Genomic DNA, 18,276 nt, shown 5'->3' with positions numbered 1-18,276 from the left:
ATTCTTCATGAACAGTTGCTGTATCCATATTATCTACTGTTTGTTTAGTCATAAGGCCACAGGATCGTCATGGCAGATGGCGGTTCTGTCAGCGGCTGTTGCAGAAGTGTGCCACTGATCCACTGTTCACATTCAAGATTTTATTTACCAAAGAGATGGAGGGTTCAGAAGAGATGGTGGTGTGAATTTTCACAACCAGCATGTATGGGCAAATGTAAATCCCCAAGCAGTTGAGGAAAGAGGGCGTCGACACCAATTCTCAATCAATGTATGGACAGGCATACTTGATCATAGATTAATAGGACCATACATGGTATCACGAAGATTAACTGGGGCACATTATCTGGGCTTTCTCATAAATGTATTGCCTACCTTACTGGATACTATGCCATGGCAGCAATGAATACAAATGTGGTTCATGCATGGTGGCGCACCAGCACACTTTCGTCCCAGTGTGCATGTACATCTGAATCAGGATTTCAGGACCACTGTATTAGTGGGGGGTTTCACCTTGGCCCTTGGCCCTTGGCCTGTTCATTCCCCAGACCTAAATCTTCTAACTTTTGGTTATGAGGATATTTGAAGGAACTGGTCTACGTCAAAAATGGTTCAAATGGTTCTGAGTACTATGCGACTTAACTTCTGAGGTCATCAGTCGCCTAGAACTTAGAACTAATTAAACCTAACTAACCTAAGGACATCACACACATCCATGCTCGAGGCAGGATTCGAACCTGTGACCGTAGCAGTCGCTCGGTTCCAGGCTGTAGCGCCTAGAACCGCATGGCCACTCCGGCCGGCTGGTCTACATCACACCAATCAACAATGTAGGGGCACTACATGGTCGCGTCTTCAATCTGTGCCAGCAGGTACAACAACAACCAGGTATACTTCAAAGGGTGTGTCATTCCTAACCGAAGGGCAGAGGCATCCATTGTCATGAATGGATACTACATTGAACACTTGAAAACATATGTTTATTGCAGAAAGTATGCTTTCCAGGACCCATGTTAGTGGACTTATTTTTCTTGTTTCGATGAGTACTACCACCTCTTAAAGTATCCACCACTTTTTTTGAACACCCTGTATAGAGTTACCTGAATAGATAAGCAAAACTCTTTGAAGTAATTCCCACCAGCAAAGTACAGTTACAGTTTGAATAATTAATGCTTTTACATTTTCTGCTAACCACTGTTGTAATTTGGTCCTATATTGTTTTTATAACATGACCAAGAAATGTGACAGTTTGTTCGCCCCTAGTGAATACCTGTGTTTAAAAAAATTATTTTCCTGGCTGTGGCTGTACATGGTGCTATATTGGCTACGAAATTGTCTTCAGACACTTACTTTCAAACGCACTTTCTTTTGTTAAATTAATGCCACAGCTTCGTGTATGCTGTAATTGTAGTAGGAAAAGTAGAGTATATCGTCTGAGGCATGTGAATGTCCAAGTTTCTGCTTTGTGACCTCCACTAGTACTTGTCATAAAGTCTGCCTGTTATCCATTACTAGATCATCATCATTAGTTGTTTAACTCATTGCTGAGTGTCGTGACCTCATTTCTTCATTTATTTCTTAATTAATCAAAACTTTTGAGTAGATGTCTCCATCCATAGTGATCTTCAGTTCTTAATGTGAAGAGGTAGGCTGGTAATCTTCTTCATGTGATCCAACCATCTATTTGCTGTTCTTCTTCATGGTCTTCTGCCTTTCATATTGCCTTGTAAGATGGTCTTTTCTAAATTAGCCCCTCCGCTTCTCAAAGTGTGCCCAAGGAACTGGAAGTACCTTTGACTGACACGGGAAGATAAACTTCTTGTGATGCTAAGTCCTTCTATGATGGAAGCTTTTGTTCTTTCTATTTGTGGTACACGTAACATCTTCAACCAACAACACACCTCGAAGGTATCTATTCGGCTCTTGTCACTAGCTTTCATGGTCCAAGTCTCGCAGCCGTATAAGAACACAGGAAACACCAATGAATCCACCTAGTGCATCTTCATTGTTTTGGATATTGCATGGTTCTGCCAAATCTTCGTGAACTTAACCATTTGGCTTGGCCAAGGACGATTCTTCATTTTATTTCCTTTCACATTTTCCCGTGCCACTGATGAGAGATCCTAGATATACACAATCATTGACTGCCACAAGATCCTTTAAGCATCCTGAAAGTTGAATTTGTTCTAAACTGTGGCAATTAATTACCATCAGCATGTTTTTGATGTTTATCTCTAGGCCGAAACTTCAAGTAATAGTTTTCAGTCTGAAGACAGATCACTAGATAAACCCAAACAAGCATAAAAACAGTGAATAGGTTCATTTTGAAAATATTTCTGAGCGAATATTGCCATTGTGCCAAATGTGGTTATGGAAAAATATAAGTGGTGGCAAGAACACATACTTTTACGGCTATTATCAAAACAATTTAAAATTACTTAAGATCTTAGCTTATATATGTAAAGCAGGTATTTATTCCAAATTGTAAGGAGTATATATCATATACTATGTGTGATTTTAATGTGTCCTGTCAAAAATGCCCCGATCACAACTACCAGATGGATTTGTTAGTATAGATGTTGTGGACCACATCAGTAAAAATCCACATTGGACAAGGTTGTGGAATAGCCATAGTAGTTCAGCACATTCTGTTCAGTGGTGCGTGTAGTCTTCCACGGATTGGTTAGCATTAACTTTTGATACAATTTGGCAGTGGTCATCATCAATGTCGTCAGTTGTGGTCATGTAGTATGATGTGTCTGTTTGCGCAGTTGACCCAGCGCAATGGGGTATGTGACAGAATGGATGCATTTGGTTCGAGCATGGGTCTTGCACCCGGATCTTTAATATGTATTCCATTCATGGGCCTACTATGACTACAACAGTCTCTAAAAATCTTCACTGCAATCTCTCACATCTGCCAAAAACTGCCTTGCTGACCTTCCATACGTCCCGAGACCTACCGAAAGCTGAACTTAGGTAGTCGTGTAACATTCTTCAACCTGTTCTCTAGAAAATCTTAAGTCTTTCTGAGATTACAGTTCTCTCTAAAGGTTTCAGTTATAGTCTTATGTCTGAATTCATTCTTGCTGAAGTTTTTAAAGGTGTGCTTTCTTTTACTTAGTCTGTGCAGTGAGAACTTTGTTAACCACCTACCGTATTTACTCGAATCTAAGCCGCACCTGAAATATGAGACTCGAAATAAGGGAAAAAAAATTCCCAAATCTAAGCCGCACCTGAAATTTGAGACTCGAAATTCAAGGGGAGAGAAAAGATTTAGGCCGCACCTCCAAATCGAAACAAAGTTGGTCCATTGTAATATGAGACACAATTTAGGTCGAATGAATGACGATACAGCTACAGTAGTTTGGTTCGAGTCGAAAGCTTAGCAGTTAAGCTTTACCAGGTAGCCATTGCTATGCGTCAGGCGCTCCGTCCGTATTTATACGAATACCCTTCCTTTTTCACGTGCTTCGTCTGGTTTGAATCGATTGCTTATTTTGCTTTGATCTGATAAGTGCCGTTTTCAATGTTATTTGAACACACTAATATCTGCTTTCTTTGATAATGATCAACAAGAACCAAATAATAGACTGCGTATGATATAACATGTTCTGAACGAAAGTTTGGCGATAATTTTTCTCCGTTTGAAAATCTTTGTGCCCGCTTCTTTAGTACATCAAATTCTGTCAGTGACGTCAGTCACTCTAAGCTGAAAATGCATTACTATACTGTGTCATGCATTGTTTGTCGCATTCTGATAGTGCGTGTTTACGGCCTGTCGCTGCTCGCAGCATGACTTGCTTTTGTGCGCGCTATCGCCGCCTACAATTAAAAAAAGAGAGGAATCGTCACATTAGCGAAACAATGGCAAGAGACTGCTATTTGTTGTTACTTACACTACTGCTTTCTTTGATAATGATCAACAAGAACCAAATAATAGACTGCGTATGATATAACATGTTCTGAACGAAAGTTTGGCGATAATTTTTCTCCGTTTGAAAATCTTTGCGGCCGCTTCTTTAGTACATCAAATTCTGCACAGAAATTAGTCATCTTAGATTTAAAAATCTAGTCAGTTGCCGTGCTTCATTTCTGACTGTATCACTATTAGGCATAAGAGTAATACGAATATAAACATGACACGATACGTATATTCTTCCGCGTTTGCTGTTGTCTCACTCTAGTTTCGTAGTTTATTTGGCAGACAGGATTTAAATGAGATAGAAGCAAACACGAAAGAATACATGGCAAAATGTTTATATTCGTATTATTCTTGTGGTGAAGAGAATACTGCATGTGATTCACATTTCATCAGGTTCCTATTAGCAACCATCTCTTCTCACAGGTAGGAAAAAATTCAGAATGTAGAGTTGGCCTTATTGACAAAAATCCCAGTATTACCAGTCGGATTTTCGTAGTACATTGAAATTCGAAGATGAACAATACGGAATTTGTATTTACTTCGTTGGATAATGTATGAAAATGCAGTGGTCGAAACTCGGGCGGAGAAAAATGCTCGTCTTCCAATTTTTTTTTTAATTTTATTTACTGACGCAGAGGTTTTGGCGCCAGTATTTATCTTTGTGCCTACAAAGGATGCCTGTGTAGCGCTACATATATTCGACGGCAGAAGTTAGTTGTGGCGGCACCTATCAACATTTTCAGAACTTCTGCTTGCTTTGCACTCGATTCTAAGCCGCAGGCGGTTTTTTGGATTACAAAAATCGGAAAAAAAGTGCGGCTTAGATTCGAGTAAATACGGTACTCAACAGAAGAGAATCAGTGTAAAGACAGCTTTAATGTGGCCTTGCTGATTTTATAGCTCTGCCCATGATTCTTCCCCAATCACATCTAACCATCCCCTGTTATCTTCCATGTATTCCTTATCTCTGACTCCTCCTCTCCTTTATTCTCCAGATCCATATATTCATATATTCGTGAGTTATTAGTAGAATTATCCACATAATTGCTTGATTTGACAGCTCTTGAAACAACTGTTGAGCATTTCTTCTGGGCTGGATGTAAACCAAGTGAAAATGCACAGTTTCTTGCAACACTAATCCGTAATGGTGTTAGTTTCACTTCATTTATAGGGAGTTATCCTGAGATTGGCTGTGTCATTTTTCCATGACTCCATGTCATGTGATTCTTTAAAAAGTAATATGGTTTTGATTTTGTATACAATGTACTAACTTACATTGTTTCCGAGGTTATGAAAGTCTCGATTATATACCAGCCCTGCTCACATGTAAGCCACGCATCCAAGTCGTTAATTAGTTACCTGATGTTACTCAGGAGAAAACTAAGCTTCTGTGCCACCACAATATCTTCTGCATATAGAAGAGGTAGAGCAGACCTCTTCTTTATTTACCATTGTAATTAAATAATAGCATGTTACTGAGAGAAATATGTTTTCAGGTTTCTAACTGAGCTGACATTCTACTTTTGTGCGCTGGTCAACAGGTTTCCTTGAAACCTGAAATTCTACTCCATGAATATCCTTTGCTTTCATGTATTGTATGAATGTTGCACATGACATACTATTTGAATAACACTGTTATTTGTGTTTTACAGGTGAAGATCAGCAGAAAAACATCGGAGATACCAGGCAGAAAGTGATTAAAATACTTCACAAATATTCAAAGTCAAAGATAGCTGTAACAGCAATTCTGCAATTGTATGTTTGGGTAATAAGCCGCTTTGGGCTTCCAGCAGTTGAAGGTGCAGTTAACAAACCTGCAGACACTATCAAAGAAATAATTGAACTAGGACATAAAATTATCAGAAATGAGAAGAAGAGAGACCCATTTCCTCAAGGTGTTAGAGATCTCCTTATTTCAATAGTTCAGTCACTGCAATACATTTCTGTTCATAAAAAGGAACAAGCATCCGGAATAGATGGTTTTCTACAAGAACTATTATCAACTTCTAGACGAGATTCTTACTTACGTGACATTTGTTTTGAGCTGAAGTGTAGTTTACCTTTTGTAACAGCAATACATGAACACACTGTAAAGGGACAGGATAAGTATGACCAGTTGGACTTTACATTGTCATTTTTGGATGAAATGGTATGCAAAAGTTTGGAATCTGGAGAAGAGCCATACCGTCCACCACAGGCTGTACAAGTCTTCCAACAATTAACTGAAATGCCATTACCAGCAAAGAGCAGCCCATGCACTAGTGTGATCAGTTCTGAGAAAGGATCGCTAGCTGGTTCGTGGTGTTCTGAGGATTTCAAGCTGTGGAATATTACGAGGTGGGTGGCAGAGTTCAGGTTGTCTGATTGACACTTTATAGACTATGAGGAGATGACCAGTCTCCATGTGTAACTAGTGACTAAAATGAAGCAGGTTGTGTTTAAAAGAATGAACTTATTTGATTAGTTCTACTACACTACATTCTTTTAAACAAAGGAAAATCCAGCATAGAATGTAAACATATTATAAAAAAGGAAGTTGTTAATCACCATATAGCAGAGAAGCTGGGTTGCAGATAGGCACAACAAAAAGACTGTCCCAAATAAGCTTTTGGCCAACAAGACCTTTGTTAAAGATAGACAGCGCACACACACACACACACACACACACACACACACACACACACACACACACACATTTGTGACAGTCTTTCTATTGTACCTAACCACATTATTTTATTTGTTTAAGAAAATTCATCTAATTTTATGAATTTGTGTTTTATTTGTCTCATAGGCTCAGTGTTTACATTGCCACACCATCATGTCCCTAGATAAAGTGAAAAATTATAAAACAGAGTAAATAATAATTAAATATATCTCATAATGTCATGGTCTTGCTTATCCTTTTCCACATTTTTCCCGTTTATAGTTATACCAGTTGTTGTTACTCTGCCTTATCAATTCACTGAAGTTCTTTGAAGCAGTATCATAGAATCACAAAACTCATACATTTAGATAGTAGTCTCTAAAATTCAGATATTTTGTTGTGTGCTTATTTAAATGCATGTTCTTCAATGCCATTGAGCTGCAGATTTTGTGGAGTTATGATGATGACTCTGCACACAAGGATTGAATGTCGAGTTTTAAAATGCGGTAGAGTTGTTTTTATCACAAGTGGTGTATTTTGGGTGCCAGTATTATTACAGTCTGCCAGTGGTATCTCCAGTACCATTCATGTTACTTTTGCTGTCAGATAATGTACCTTGAAAGTCCGTATAAATTTCAGTTAAATATTGTATTGTGCTGGTAGATCAGTATCTTCTGGATAATTTTATGTACTGTAAGAGTCTCTCACTGTGTGTTGCTTTCTAGCATGTACTGACATAACCTGTAATGTTTCAGGCAGTTGTCTCCAAATATGAGCCCAAAAGTTGTGTGGACCAAAGAGGGTAGATTAAACCCAGCTGAGAACAAAGCTAAAGCTGAGTCATTAGCAATCCAGGAACAGGATAGTTGCAGTATACAGAGCAGTGAAGCATCATCAGCTGCATCTATTTTTCATTTACCACTTCCAGAAGAAAACTTGTCAGTGACCGAAAAAAGTAATGTAGATCCTTTGGACAAGTTATTAACTTCTGATTTTAGCAAGCTCACTTTTAATACACTAGAGAAAAGATGATAGTTCCTGTTATAAAATATATTAAATAAATGTACTGAATTCTTCCAGTCATTTTCCTGTGGAAGTACCTGCACTTTTGTGATAAAAAATGTTTATTAAGTCTTCTTTGAATGTGTGACTGAAGTTGAGTTCCAAAAACTAAGATATAACATAGTTTTATCCTGTTAAAGTATTTGGAATGTTTTACTACAGAGGGATGGATAAATTTATATAAGGTTAGTGTTACCATGTTCAGATTGTCGAAGACTATGTGCCTTGTTGGAAGTTATGTTTATTTCTATACAATGATTCTTGTATTTATACAAATAAAATAAATTTTCAAATAAAGCTGATGTTCTTTCTCTGTTGTAAATAAACATTAAAAATGTGTGTCCCCAGTTGTCTTTTTTTCAATTGCAAACTTGATGTGCACAGTAAATATTTTCATAGATTCTAAAATGAAGAATTTTACACATTTCTTGTGAAGCAGTTGATACATGTATTTTTAGGTTATACAGGGGCAAAAAAATGGGGGGGGGGGGGAGGAGCGGGGAAGAGAGCAGATTGTAGGGACCAGAGATAAAATATTTGAGATGCATCGAACATAAGACAAGAAAGGATAGAATCAGAATTGAAGAGGTTGGAGAAGGGACTGGAATACTAAAACTTTAGCACAAGGCAGAAACAACAAAGCTAAAGTGATATGGACATATGAGGAGAAGAGGGAGAATAGTGCGCAAAAAAAAAAAAGAATATTTTCTGAAAGGTTAAGTGGAAAGAGACCACAAGATACAGTGAAAAGGAGTTTGTCCAGAAAAAAGAGGGGAGGAACACCAGAAGACATACTTAAGGGAGAATAGTGGTGAAGAGACAGACAATGATGGTGGTGCTTGATTCACAACTGATCCAGGCAGCTGTAAACTGGTAATAAAGAGGAGGAGGAGGAGGAGGAAGAAGAAGGACAAGAAGAATGCTTGCTGCGTTGTCATATAACCACACTCAAGTCCAAATCTGAGAATGTGGTCATCATTGGAGTACAATAATTAGAACTGAAAGCATGTTTATTACGGACACCAACCTACAGTCAAAATGGAACTAAACTCACGGATGGTGAAACAGCTGTTTATCCAAACATCGAAGTTTCCAGAATGCTGGTATTTATCCAAACACTGACTGTTCCAGAGTATTCAAAATATAGATATTTCAAGAATCTTCCAGAAATGGTAAGTACTGAGTAATAAATAATTGCTGGTGGTCAGTTTTGAACTGGTTGCCTGCAGCACGCCAGCCAGCGATGATAAATACTATGCCACACTATGCGCAACAGTTCACGGCATTGCTTACTGTCATGCAAGTATAGTGTCCTGCTGTTTCAGAAGTTCTCATCGGAACTGGCTACAACACCCTGGATCTAGATAGTGTCGACAGCCTTCTGTGTGGTTGCACTGGCAGATTCCTGCATTCTGGATGTGTTGTTACATCCCCTTGACTATACAGAGCATCAAAGGTAGCCCCTCCCATTGAACCTTGTGATCATTGAGTGGGTGTTCATTTTCCTTGAACCTCCCATCATCAGTCTGTGCCTCTGGACAGTATAGGGCATCACATGGAGGTCATGTATGAGGTATCTGCAGTTTTTTCCTCTTGGTGAAAAGTTATAAGCCGCAACTTCATGTGTGATGCCCGACAAACAACGAAGGATATGATATGATCCAAAGTAGTGCTTTAGTGACTTTCCTACAGCCTCACTTTCTGCGCCACAGGTGTAAAAGTCTATAGTAAGTCTCCCAAGCTGTTTCTTAACAGGCTAGTGCGTGGCGTTATAGTGCTGTTGGTCTTTCTCCTGGGTCTCCAGTCTCCGTGTCAAGCCAGCTGCTTTGCTCCATTGGTCCTGGTGATGAAGTGTTTTAGGTAGTCACCCAGATTATTGTTGGTTGAAACAGGAATAGTATGTATATTCTCATTTTAGCCTGTCAACTATGCTGCAGGAAGAGCTGTTTGTGAAGTGTGCAGTTTCCTGCTTGCTTTTTGTATGTGAATGTCATGATGAGCAATATTGAATCCCTGTCTCTCTGTTTGACATAAACATACACCAAGAGCATATCTGTCATCTTATTAAAGCCTTTTATTTGGCAATTCGTCTGTGGATGGTAGGTAATTTTCAGCTTGTGAGTGATTTTGCAATGCGAAATTACCTCTGATACTAGTCTCAACATTAAAACTGTTACATGATCAGAGATTATCAGATGTGTGCTCCATGTTTCAAAATTATATCTTCTACAAGGGAACTTGAAATTTCCAGAGCGTCGGCCATTGGCACTACTCTGGTGATGGCATGACTGCAAATTATTATACATCAATTCATATTTGTCAACTTTGGGATTACAATTATGTGGCATGGTTCTGATCAGGCATGATTGGTACTGGATTCCTTTGTTGTAATTGTGGCATGTTTTTCCATCATTGACATTTCTTACAGTGGCTCATGTCTAATGGATTGGTAAGAGTCTGGCCAGTGATACCTGCGTCTGATTCTGTTTACGGTCTTCACTAATCTCAGACGACCAGTGTTGGAACGTTGTGGAAATACTTCAGGATATCTGTCCATAGATAAGGTGGGATGATGAGCACCCTTATTATAGTTCCTCTTATACTAAGCTCTGTTTTTTAATTGGAATTCTCTCTTATTCAAGGCTTGTATGGTTTTAAGCAGTGCTGGATCGTATGTGTTCAGCAGCGATGTCATTAAATACACTGATGACTGAGATTTTTATCCATGCTGCTGTGTTTTGCCAAAGGATTCCTTGAAAAGCAGTTGCCATCCTTGTGTTTGTGTCTGCTGTTGTGTACCATGGTGACGTCATACTCCTGAAGTCTCGGTACCCGTCTCGCCAGTAGACTAGGTGGATCCTTTAGGCTAGTCAGGCAGCATAGAGAATGGTTTGTCAAATAAATATAACCAGAACTTGTTGATGGTCCAAACAAATAGAGTAGATTGTCTTGGTGTAGTAGAGTACTCTGGAAGCATAAAGTATCCCCTTTCCAGCTCCTTCCTGAACTTGTGCTAGAACTTGCAGCAGTGTTGTGAAAGCTACACTTGACCTCACCTTTCAGGTTAAACTGCAAGGACCTGAGATGGTTAAGGTGGGGGCTGATCGGCACCATCAGTTATTGCAGATACTGTTTTTCACCAACAACCAAGAGTGGAACATTGTGGATTTCTGGTGAGGTGAGTGTAATATAACCATTTGGTAGGGCTTCATTTATGTCCAGTTTGTGTAGGGTCTAGTCTAGGACCTGCACCACAGGAACTTGACAAAAAGTCTTTGTTTTAATACAGTGGTATAGGCCCTATTATGTTCATAAAAGGTGTAGACATAATTACTTTGTATAGGCTTATTTGGCTGAGTTTTCAGTGGACAGCTCATATAAATTGATTTGGTACTCATCTTCTCAATGCCAGCTATAAATCCCTAAGGGTGTCCGGTCAAACATATGGCATTTCAGTTGGCCAAACCACTGGTAGTTCTTTGGCAATTTGAAGTACAAGGTGCTACCAAAAAGTTCCTAGGATACATCAATAAATAAAATAACACATTACCTGGATGTTATTTACCACCTTCAAAGTAGTCTCCTGGGGGATGAATACACTGTTCCCAGTGGTTTTTCTGTGAACTGAAAGTACCTTGGAATGCATTTTTTGTGAGCCTATGTAGTACCACTTTCAGTCCTGTTTGAATCTCTTCAACTATGAGAAATATTCAGCTTTTTGACTTGGATTTCATCCTAGGGGATAAAAAGGAGTTATTTGGTGCCAGGTTGGTTGGATATTGTGGATGGGGAATAACAATCATTTTGTTTTTCACCAGAAACTTGTGGTGATCAACACTGTGTGTGACCTCACATTGTCGTGATAAAGGAACCAAACACCTGTGTGCCACTTTCAACAGACAAAATTCTCTGACATGTCTCGAAAGACAGCCCCACAACAACTACATACATCGTGAACAGTCTGCCTATGATCTTTCACCACTGCATTCTGAACAGCAGCAACATTTTCGGGACTAACACTGGCTGATGGCCATCCTGATTGGGAACTATCATCGAACAATATTCTACCATCTTGAAAACATTTAAAACAGTGATAAGTTTGACTGAGTTCTAAAGTGTATTTCCCAAATGCTTGCTTCAGCATGTTTACATAGCAGTTTTCCAAGTCTGAAACAAAAGTTTATGCACACTTGTTCCCAGACACCTGCCACTGTCAATTTCACAAGATACTCAACACACAAGAATGGGGAAATGCTCATGAAAACTAAACGTGACCACATATCATGAAACCACTGGGTCCACTAATTCTCAGAGGATGGTGACATTTCATCATACTAGCTAGACTTTACCAGCTACACATACATTCTGGGAACTTTTGGGTAGCACCTATTATGTCAGATTTCTTCCACAGCTCAATATCATCAAGACCTCTTGCTAGATGTGAACTTTTGAACCTGGGGAAAACCATTTTCGGATAACTTTATTAGTTAATGACACTGTAACAGCACAGACCCCGACAGGAGCCAGGTGTCATATTCAGGGTGTGAGACACAGCTATCCACCGTAGTTTCCTCAGTGGCAACCTACTTCACTGACCAATGACTAGGATTCAGGAAGTTTCGACTGCATTGATTTTTGCAGTAGTACTTGTCTTCCTCATTAACAAGTCCCCTTTGGCTTTTTATCTATTTCCAGGCCAGACAAACAAGGCATGAGAATGGGTGGGCTTTGCATAGGCGCCCACTGTGTGTGTCTGTCTCTGCCGTGATGTTACTTATCATTCAGATGATGCAGTTACTGTCATCACAGCTGGGCTGCAAAACCAACAACTGCTGCCTGATGGCTTAGGAAAGTGCCTTCACTCTACTGCCGTCTCCACAAGATTGTATGCTGGGGATCCTGCAGCCACCTCATTTTCTGAAGAATGAACTGAGTTCCTCCCTGCTCTGCACCACTGGCGTCTGAGGCCGATAGACCCAGTGCCACAGCCACAGGTCCAGGACTTGCCACCTGTACTCACTGCCTTATTTTGTTTTTCCTTGCTCTGGTCACCCGATCTGAGAGACTGTCACATCATCTTGACTACTCAACAGCTAGCTGGTGGTAGCCAAAGCTGCTGGTAGCCAAAGTCAATCACTACTGGGCACCACTTCGAGAAGCACTTTCAGTGATGTGTCCACACCAGTGCACCTGGATCCAGGCTTCAGTGTCCCTTGCATGTTGTCTGCTTATTGCAGGTGCACTGCATTATAGAGTTAAATTCTTCTGGATTTCTTCAATGAATCAACATTTCGATCCCTCTGCTGGATCTTCTTCAGGATCTTGTGGTGTCCACTGTAGGTTGAGTGCTGTCAGAGACCAGTGTCATCATCTCTTATTAAGGGGAGTTGGGACATGCTTGGGTAAAAATCTTGGGCTACCATGGTGGCCCATGTCATTAGATGGTAAGAGTAGTTTCCCACACTAATGCCGAAGAAGGGGTTATTGGCTAAAACTCCAGCGGCTACCATTGGTGGGCTAACGTCATTGGTTAGAAAGGGGTTTTTCCCTCACTTATGCTGGAGAAGAGTTATTGGTTAATATTTCACCTGTTGCTATTGTTGCACCCATGCCATTGTCTAAAAGTAAAATGGGCAGAGCATGAGAGGGGGAACGTGTATCTAAAATATTATTGTCTGCAGAGCTGGATTCCAGGGCATTGTTTGTATTGCTTCCACACCGCGGCTGCATATTCTCTTCGTTGATGGTGGGGAGATTGATTTTAACTTCAGTGACAACAGCAACAAAAGCCTGCAGACTTACGTGAAATGCTGCAATGTCTATTTCTGGTTAACAATAAAGAACTTTGACAACATTTGGCTGCCTTTGTTGTGTACGTATCCATCAGCAGCCAATAGAGAACCAATTACACTCCATCCTCCTCGACACCATTACAAGTCATTGCAAGCTGTCTTGAGATCCACAGCATTCAGCAGGTGGCTTACTGACATGTGACAAGAAAATAAGGTCACATGACCACCACCCCGAATGTTTATCAGCGAAGTAAACTAATGCATTTTTAAAATGTGAACAATCCCAAAATTTATCAACAACCCTGTTACAGTATTTTGATGGCTGTACCTGTTGCCCGGATTGGAAGTAACATCATTCGTATGAAGTGTAGGCCCATACCAGTCAGCCAGTAAGAGTGTATCAGACTTTCACTTTAAGGCTGATTGTTTGGGAAAGTATTGGAAGTAAAATTTGCTTGTTGTTACATTGTGCTATTTTATATTTGCCTTACAAATTTTGTTTTTAAAGTTGAAATACTCATTTTGTTTGGACATGAGTTTCAGATTTACTTCTTTTAAGAGAGTCGTTCACAGCAATTGCAATAAATCGTTTCAGTTATCCCAGTGATCTCAGTTATTTCCACTTTTGATCTCATCAAATCCTTAAAAAGTTATACTTAAATAATAATTTTAATTTCTGTGTTACAGGCTTTTTATTCAAGAATTTCTCTAAAATGCTATGTTTGCAGGTTAATTATCTCAAAAAAGATTCTTAATTCTCTACATGTAGGCATCACCAATAGAAAAAAGCAATAACATCATATCCAAAAGGGAGATTCAGAGAGCTGATCACAAACCAGAGATGGGAGGTAATTTCAAGCTGCTACAAGTCTGAGTATTTTTGAGAATATCTACTTCAAAGTGAAAAGTGAGGAGGATGTACTTGAATGTGCACAATAAATAACGCACTGTGAAATATGTTGAATGGTCAAGAAAAGATATAATTTTTAGCTGTTACAACTATTTCTCCAAAAATTCTTAGTGATTTTCCAGTCCAAAGGAAATCACACAATGCCCTTAGTCTTAGTGCAGAAGTTCTCTTATGCAGAATCTTTATGAATATAGGTTTATAGGATGGTGATGGAAAGCAGTGGAGAAGATCTATACGAAAAAAGAAAATGGAAGAAGTCAGTGGTGAACTACAGAAAACTGCCACATTTATGTTGATCTTTAGCTCTCTGACATAAACACACACAGGCTGTGTTCATCCCCTTCAAGTGATTTCTTTTGTCTGCAATCCAGTGTGCTCTTTCAGGTGATAGCATGCCCAAACTGTGGTAAGGGAAATATGTCCAGCTGGATATGAATATGGAAGTATTTATCCACCTTTTTATGTGCTGTTCAGACAACCATTCTGTTTAAATACAAGTGTATCTGGCTTTTCTCCAGTAAAAGATAATTCAGGTTACAGTTGACATTATACTTTGCAGCAAGAAAAATCTGTCAGCACATTTGGTTATAGTCCTAATAAAACATCTTGTAAACAAATAAATGAAGCTGTACAAGTTGAGTGAAGCTAGGGTCTTGGGGAAGGGTGGGGTGGATGTGGGTCAGGTGGCTAGCAGAGATTGAGGCCAGGAGGATTACAGGAGCAAAGGATGTGTTGCAAGGACAACTCTATCTATCTATGTATCTGTCTATCTATCAGAGAAGCTGGTGTTTGGGGGAAGGATCTAGGTGCTACAGGTTGTGAAGCAGTCAGTGAAATTGAGCATATTGTGCTCAGCAGTGTGGTGTGCCACTGGTTGGTGAGTTCAGTATTTGGCCACAGGTGGACATTTACTGGTGGTCATGACCACATAAAATAATGTGCAAAGATTGCAGCAGAACTTGAATCCCATCAACCGCAGTTTCTGCACAGCATTTTATGTGGGTATGACCACCAACCAACCTGAATGAATGGTCAGTGCCAAACTAAGGCCAGTATGCTGCTAACCACCTAGTGATAGACTATGCTGCTGAACACATGCCAAATTTCAAAGACTGCTCCACAACCTGCACTGTCTGGATCTGTACCCCAGCATCAACTTTTCTGAACTCTATAGATGGGAGTTGTCCATGCAGCACATACTTCATTCTTGTAATCCTCATGGCCTCAATCTCTGCTGGCCATCTGCTCCACATCCAGCTCCACTGCACCACAGGACAGTAACATCATTCATTTTGAAACCACACTCTCTTCCCTACACTCTCTCTTTCCTGTGTTCTATCCCACCTCAAAATCCACTCCTTCAAATCCTCATATTTCGTTGTTGTTGTTGTAGTTGTAGTGCTGTATGAACTCACTGGTGCCGTGTGGCATTCTTATCCCCTACACCTGCTAACTGCCCCTGTCATATTCCTATCCTGTTCACCTGCTGCCTCCCTTCCAGCTGCCACAGCCATCAGCCACCCTTCGCCAACACTCCTCCCACTTCCCATATTGCTCTCCTCAGCCACTCCACCTGAAACAACCCCTGTCACCCGCACTGTGTATTCAATTGACACTGTGTAGCCATACATGTGTGTGTGTGTGTGTGTGTGTGTGTGTGTGCCATTACTATACTTACCAAATGAAGACTATACAACCAATTGTACCTGATAAACTTCCAGTAAAATAAATTTTCTTCATGTCACTGCTTATAACATTGTCATTGAGCATGTTAGTGCTAAAATCTTCATTCCATCAGCAAGGATTATGGCCAAGATGAATTCTTAGCAGAGAGCTGTTATAGAGTATATGCTGTAAAACCAAAGCGTTGCAAATAATCATAGGTGCTTGCAGGTTGTCTACAGAGAACAAAAGCACAGTGAGTCATTGCATGAAGCATCTGTCACCACCGCAACAAGGTAACGCAAACTAGTATGATCTCCACGTCCCAGATGGCCGCACACAGCTGTGACTCCTGCAGTGTAGGGGCTTGTGGACATTCTCATTTCAGGTAGTCAATGGATCACAACCAAACACTCCGCTGTACAACTAGACTCTCTATCCTACAGCTTGGATCTTGCACCTTCCGATTTCTATCTGTTTGCCATTCTACAACAAACAGTACGTGGATGACGGTGAGGTGGCTCCAACGTCGACCAGTAGAGCGGTACCATGTGTGCATAGAAGCCCTCCCAGTAAGGTGCTGTAAGACCATCACATTGAATGGAGATTAGATTGAAAAATAGTGTTTTGTAGCCAAAAGAATGGGCAGTAACATACAGTGCCAGAATCCTGAATAAATGACCTAAATATTAATCTTTTAGTGTATGTCTGTATAATGAAAACTTGATTTTTAAAAGATGAGTTGCACCATAACATTATTACATAAGACATTAGCAAATGAATTTAAGTTAAACAGATTAATGTATTACCTTGACTTGTTCCACAGCCTCAAACATTGTTATTGATGGTATATAAAAAACATAGTGAATGAATTTATGTTATATTCTACTTCTTAAATTTTGATGTCATACTTCACTTTTACAGAACATCAATTATTATTCTGAAAGCAACATGCCCTATTTCATTTATAGTTTTTGGTTTTGGTACTGGCTGTTATTCTGCTTTTAATGGTTCTGTTTGCTTTATTTACTTGCATGAAGAACACTAGTGAATATCTCATCAAAACTTGTGAAACTCTGTCACTGACTCTCAATTTAGGAAAAAGAACAGAAAGAAAATAAATCTTATTCCATTTATTGAATTCCTGTAACATGACGCTGTGCTACTGAGCTAGTGAATACTGCATTAATTCCATTTTAAGACCCTCACAAGAGATTCACCTACACGAAATAATGGTACACTTCCTACTAATGCAGATGGACAGAAAGCAATTAAGGCCAGCAATCAGTAAAGAAATTATCTACAAGAATCTTCGCGTAGGTGACAGTTGAAAAATGTGGTTCGGTGCCTGTGTTACGAATCATAGTATTGATTACAATAATGAAAATGTGTGTGACATGTAGCATTGTGGAGTTCAATGGAAGTTTCAGGAAATGAATGAATGTATACTACTAAGAATGGTAACCTTGATAAATGAGCTAGCAGATGAAAATTGTTGATAATGATAGCAGTGATGCTAATTGTTGTAGTGAATAGAAAGTTGTTGTAGGTGGGTAGTCGGTTAAGCATTTCATGGGCTGTGGCAGTCCACTGCACCAGTTGTAGTGTCTGCTGTGAAATATAACTTTCAGGGCTGTGGGAAGAATATGTCCCACCAAATAACACTGTTTTAAAGGCCCCTGGGAAGTATGCACACCACAAAATTAATATGTCCCCTTGGGAAGCATACTTACTATCAACTTAGTGGTTTTACAAAGCTTTCTTCAATACACCTTACTGTCTGTATTTATGCATAACTTGTGGTAGTACACTGTACCATGTGTATGAAAAACTGCCACAACATGAGTTTCTGTTTGTTGTGAGATCAGTGTTGCTTCTGCATTGGAAAATACACTTCCCACCAAAATAACAGTTCAGAAAAAGGCCACTACAGGTTTTGCTCGCTCCTAAATAACAAAAATAAAATTGGCGAAAAAGAAATATAGTCAACTGATCACAGTTCTAATTGAAGAAAACTTAACTTCACTAAAAAAATCACTCATGGAAGGATTAATTGTTAAGTTATAGTTTTGGATTAATAGGAATGTGGTGTTTTGTAATAGCAATGTGATGCAGGTGGTAGGTATCATTATACTCAAATGTATTAAAATAAGGTATATGATTGGTTTCTGTTTACCAGTAGAATAGGTTATAACTGCAAAAGAGTAAATGAGTAAGTTGTGCAAAAAGTTTCATGTAATGTATCCAGGGAGCAGTGAGATGACTCTGCCATCAAAACAAACAG

General features: G+C 39.5%; 1 protein-coding gene across 2 annotated transcripts in view; it reads left to right on the top strand.

Moving 5' to 3' along the window:
• LOC126092139 (AP-4 complex subunit epsilon-1-like) overlaps positions 1 to 7,895 on the top strand; it is a 56,624-nt gene extending 48,729 nt beyond the window's left edge. For both annotated transcript variants that reach the window (XM_049907607.1, XM_049907616.1), the window contains exons 8-9: positions 5,575 to 6,259; positions 7,322 to 7,895. In XM_049907607.1, coding sequence (XP_049763564.1) covers positions 5,575 to 6,259; positions 7,322 to 7,598 — 962 coding nt within the window. In that variant the 3' untranslated portion in view covers positions 7,599 to 7,895. The remainder of the gene's footprint in view (positions 1 to 5,574; positions 6,260 to 7,321) is intronic.
• Positions 7,896 to 18,276: the final 10,381 nt, after the last annotated feature.

This window comes from Schistocerca cancellata, chromosome 1, assembly GCF_023864275.1.
Source record: "Schistocerca cancellata isolate TAMUIC-IGC-003103 chromosome 1, iqSchCanc2.1, whole genome shotgun sequence".
Classification (NCBI taxonomy): Eukaryota; Metazoa; Arthropoda; class Insecta; order Orthoptera; family Acrididae; genus Schistocerca; species Schistocerca cancellata.
This window is presented reverse-complemented; position numbering and strand designations above follow the sequence as displayed.